The 4,746-nt window shown below is 38.4% G+C and overlaps 1 protein-coding gene across 1 annotated transcript; it reads right to left on the reverse strand.

Annotated features, from left to right (window-relative positions):
• Positions 1-1,272: 1,272 nt before the first annotated feature.
• LOC118172187 (olfactory receptor 11L1) lies at positions 1,273-2,211 on the reverse strand. The gene has a single exon (XM_035335945.1). The coding sequence runs from the start codon at positions 2,209-2,211 to the stop codon at positions 1,273-1,275; it is 939 nt and encodes a 312-aa protein (XP_035191836.1).
• Positions 2,212-4,746: the final 2,535 nt, after the last annotated feature.

Below are 4,746 nucleotides of genomic sequence, written 5' to 3' on the forward strand. Positions count from 1 at the left end.
GTGATTTATCCTGACTTGATTAGGGTAATGCTCATAACTTCAGGTAGTTGAAGTCAAGCAAGGTTACTCTCACTGTTGGTTGCATTGAATATCTTGTGGCTATGGTGACAGTCTTGCTATCAAGACCCTGTGCAATTCTGTCCTTGGCACCTAAGCACATAGGGCTCCAGCCAGGGCAAGTGGAGAAGGCCAGGGTACAGACAGTTTGATTGCTTCAGATGCAGACAATAGCAAGAACTCAATGGAGTGCTTGCTGTAGTGTCTTTCTTTAGCAGAACCATGGTAGTTTCATCTTTTATGTTGTTCTGACCCTTTGCAGTCCCTATCTCTAAGTACTAAGGACTTCTATGATTCTATGACTTCTAAACTTGTGAGTCCTCACACAGGTGTCCACATGCAGGGCAGATACCTAAGCTTTCATTTCTTTAAGTAGAGCTTTGGGGGACAAATCAGATGCATAAACATATGGGTCCAAGCATTTTAGGGTCCATAGGTCATTCAATGGAATAAAGCAGCTACTGTAGAAAGATGACTTCTCCTCTGGCTTCCGTGACATGACTCATAATCTCCTGCAGATGTCTTAAGTAGTCCACACCTACTAATATAAGAGTATAATTTGATGTCTCAACACCTGAAATGTTCCTTTAAGGAGAAAGGAAAGGAACGGTATACTTCTGTTAAATCATATTAACTACTCAAAGCATTAAATTATTGTAAAGCAACAAAAGAAAATGTACATTTCAGATACCTTTTCCTCATAAGAGGCAATTACACCGTTTCTATTTATGTAAAGATATTTGTTTCACATACCACACACAAAACACAGAAAAACTGCAGTGGCATTTATTCTGAATCAATAGACACACTAAAAATGGCCAAGAGAAAAATGAGCTAGCATTTACAGGCAATGAAACACATAAATAATACAGAAATCTTAACCTTTATTAGCACATAGGAAACTTATGTATTTGTGCCTGTGCAGTAACAAGAATATGAAATGCAATTCAGATAGTAATTATAAAATTAATAAAAAGTAAATGAAATGCTGGGTAAATAGAGAGGGAGAAAGCAAAAAGAAAAAGAGGAAAGTGAAACATGAGAAATATGCCAGGAATTATTTTGGTTAACACTAATAACTGGCTTGAATAATTCTTTATAAAAAAAGCAGAAACAACTGTTACTGTAATGTGTTATTAAGATAATAACCTGCACTGTAATCAGAATATAACAAAGAACCTGGATAACAAGAGTCAAAGTTGAAGTCTCCCCAGCTTACAAAGCATGAAGACGATGGTGTCTGATGACTATTTTTTCCAAGGCCTCCTTGAATCCTTTGTTTCTCAAGCCATAGATGACTGGATTCAGAAGGGGTGTCACCACAGTGTAGAGCACGGATACAGCCTTGCTGAGCTCTGAGGATAGGCGGTAGGTGGGACGGACATACATGGAAATCATTGTACCATAGTATATAGTCACAACCATGAGATGTGAGCTACAGGTGGAGAAAGTCATTCTTTTTCCAGAAGTAGAGGGGATCTTTAGGATACTGAGGATTATAAGTAGGTATGAGACAAGAATCAACAGAAAGCAGCTGGAAAGGACCAGGAGAGAGAGGATGAAGATGACAGCTTCTGTTACAGTGGTGTCTGAGCATGAGAGCTTCAACAGTGGAGAGATATCACAGAAGAAATGATCAATGAGGTTGCAACTGCAGAACTGCAATCTGGAGACCATCAGACAGGGGAGAAAACCAGTGAAGACACCAGTGAGCCAGGAGCCTGCAGCCAGACGAGTATAAGACTCAGCAGTCATAGCCACAATATAGTGCAGGGGTTCACAGACTGCAAGGTATCGGTCATATGCCATTGCTGCCAAGAGGTAGCATTCAGTGGCTCCCAGGGTAATGAAGTAGAACAGCTGTGCCATGCACCCTGAGAAAGAGATGCTCTTCCTCTCTGCCAGTAGATTGGCCAGCATCTTGGGTACAATTGTGCTGGTGTAACAGACCTCTAGGAAAGAGAGGTTCTTGAGAAATTTGTACATGGGTAAATGAAGTCGTGGCTCCAGTGTCACCACTGAAATAATAATGAAGTTTCCTAAAATGGTGAGAATATAAATAACCAAGAACACTATGAATAGCAGGATCTGGTACTGTGGGTTGCCGCTGAAACCCAGTAGCCTGAATTCCAGTACTGCTGTGTCATTTACCATCTTTTGGAAAAAGACAGGATTTGTCTGTTAAGGAAGTAATCAGTATCAGAATGTGATAATTTTAAGTTGTGAAGGTGTTCTTTGTAAAGACTATATTTCTCAAATAAACATTTTGGAGCAGCATCAAAGTCCTTACTGATCTGACCTTCCATTCTACCTCCTTTCCTTACATGCTGTTCTCTATCCGTCCCAAGACAGATTTTTTAACATGTATTTCATGAACTTCATGTAGACAGATACAGAACGAATTGCAAATGGTCATGTAGGCAGCCACTCTTCACACTTTCACATAAGGACATGTATTTAAAAAATTGCATTTATAGATATAATAGGTATCATTCATACTAATGCATGCTAAAAAACAAAACATAAACTTACATATATGAACTCAGACAGCAAAGATCGCAAAGATCTACTATTCACTGGAAGATTTCATATACACAATCAACAGTAATTATTGCAGTCATGATTTTTTTTTAAATAATGATTTCAAAATACTCACTTACATGGTCCTGTTCAAACACATCAAGGTAACATATAAGAACACTTTCAAAATGCTTTGCTATGGCAGGATACAAACTTTCACACAGATTCAACAGCAGTCATATAATTTCTTGTTAAATACTGTGCATTAAGATAAAATTCCTGCCTCAGGAATGGAAACCGTAGTGCATAAACTATTATTACAAGTTGATTAGGCACAATGCAATTCATAAGAATAATCTCAAATTTCCATACCCATTATAAAGCAGATTCATACAGTATTTACCTACTCACATATGAACCACTACATGTAATATTGGGTATGTGCCCAGTTTCTACTCAGACCTTTTCCAAACTGCGAACACATTAGGTACTGATGAGGTTTCAGTCTGTGTTCAGGTCCTTTTCTCAGATTGGATACGTCAGTAACTTACATGTTTCAGGTTGAGACACACTTAATGACAGTACTGGAAAATCGATTACCTGATGAATTTAGTCGTCCTTTACTCTGTAGTTAGAGTTTTATTACCAGCCTCCTACACTGACTACAACATCACGTTAGATAGAAACCCTCCTATATTCAACTACCTTTTGGTCAGTCTTGACTTTTATGAAGACAGGCAGACAGAGACAAAGGTAGAACTGTACCAAGCACTGATTTCAGTCTTTACTAAGCATCTCTGGGGAGTAATGCCATGGGTGGAGACACTCAATAGAGTACCCTAGCAACTACTGCAAGGCTGATGACATATCTACAGCCTGTCAGTAAGAAGAAAAATCCCTTTGAAAAAACTGCATCCAGAATTCACCAGAAACATTACAGATGTTTCAGCTAACCAAACCATGCTTTTGAAAAAAGCTCATATGTAGCATCTCAAATAACTGTAAAATGAAATTCTATTGCGAAAAAGAAAATCATTTTGAAGCTCGTAAAAATAATTGAAGATTTTGCTCTGGGACATTTTCACAGCACATTTCATCCAGGTTGTGTCTTTCTATTGCATCTTCTGAGAGACACTTTGGGAAAGCTCTCTAGGCAAAATGTGTTTTGCTTGTTGTTCACCACTTATGGGCTTTCAAGGCTCATCTTCATAATTTCTGATTGCCTTCAAAATGTTAAAGGGGAAAATTAAAAGGTAAACAAACAAACAAAGAAATAAATAAAAGAAACAAAAAAGATTTTTTACTACTTATTTCCTACTTTTTTTTTTTCTTCATTCAGAAGGTATCTAGAAAGAGTAAAACATCAAAATATACTTCCTTATTTCTTCAAACGTTTTTTTATTTTTTTGAAAATGGCAAGCTCACTGATGAGGAAAACTTTAGAGACTTTTGAGTTCTTCAATTCCAAGTAGAGTTAAAAGTACAAAAGAGATTCATTGGAAGGCTGCAATGAAGTCTTCCCCAAACCTTGTCTTGTACAGACTGATAAAACTCAGTTCCCTCAGCTTCTCCTCACAGGGCAAGTACCCTAGCCACTTGGACATCCTGTGGCCTTCCATGGATTTTTTTCCACTTTGTGGGTATTTAACTTGCCTTTACTGTGAGGCTCAAAACTGGAGGCCATATCTAGATGAGATCTAACAAGTGCTGAAAAAATAGAGGGGGATAATCTCTTCCCTCAATCTACTGGCTATGCTACTTTTAATGCAGTCCAGGTACTTTTGGTCTTTACTCTCTGAGTAAACACTGAGCTCTAATGTTTGGTATCTGTGGTATGCACCAATTTCTGAAGCTCTTGCAAAGAAGCCAGTGCAAAGGTTGAGCTGAATCCCCTGTGTAGGCACTTTTACAGGCTGGGACAAAGGGACAAAGTCTTACACTTCATAGGTTCAACAGAAATTCCCTGCTCACTGATAGTATTTCCTCATCTCACATAACATTTTACCTTCAATCTGTTTTCCTGATGGGCAGGAGGAGGAGGGGTGTATCTGTTGTGCTGCATCCTCATGTCCATCCTTATGTTGCCAGAGAATAATTTCATTTTTTGGAAAATCCATGCCAACATAGGGAAGCTTGTAATGAATTGTCCATTTGGCAGTCCTGCCTGCC

The sequence above is a fragment of the Oxyura jamaicensis genome, chromosome 10 (genome assembly GCF_011077185.1).
Source record: "Oxyura jamaicensis isolate SHBP4307 breed ruddy duck chromosome 10, BPBGC_Ojam_1.0, whole genome shotgun sequence".
NCBI classification, from domain to species: Eukaryota; Metazoa; Chordata; class Aves; order Anseriformes; family Anatidae; genus Oxyura; species Oxyura jamaicensis.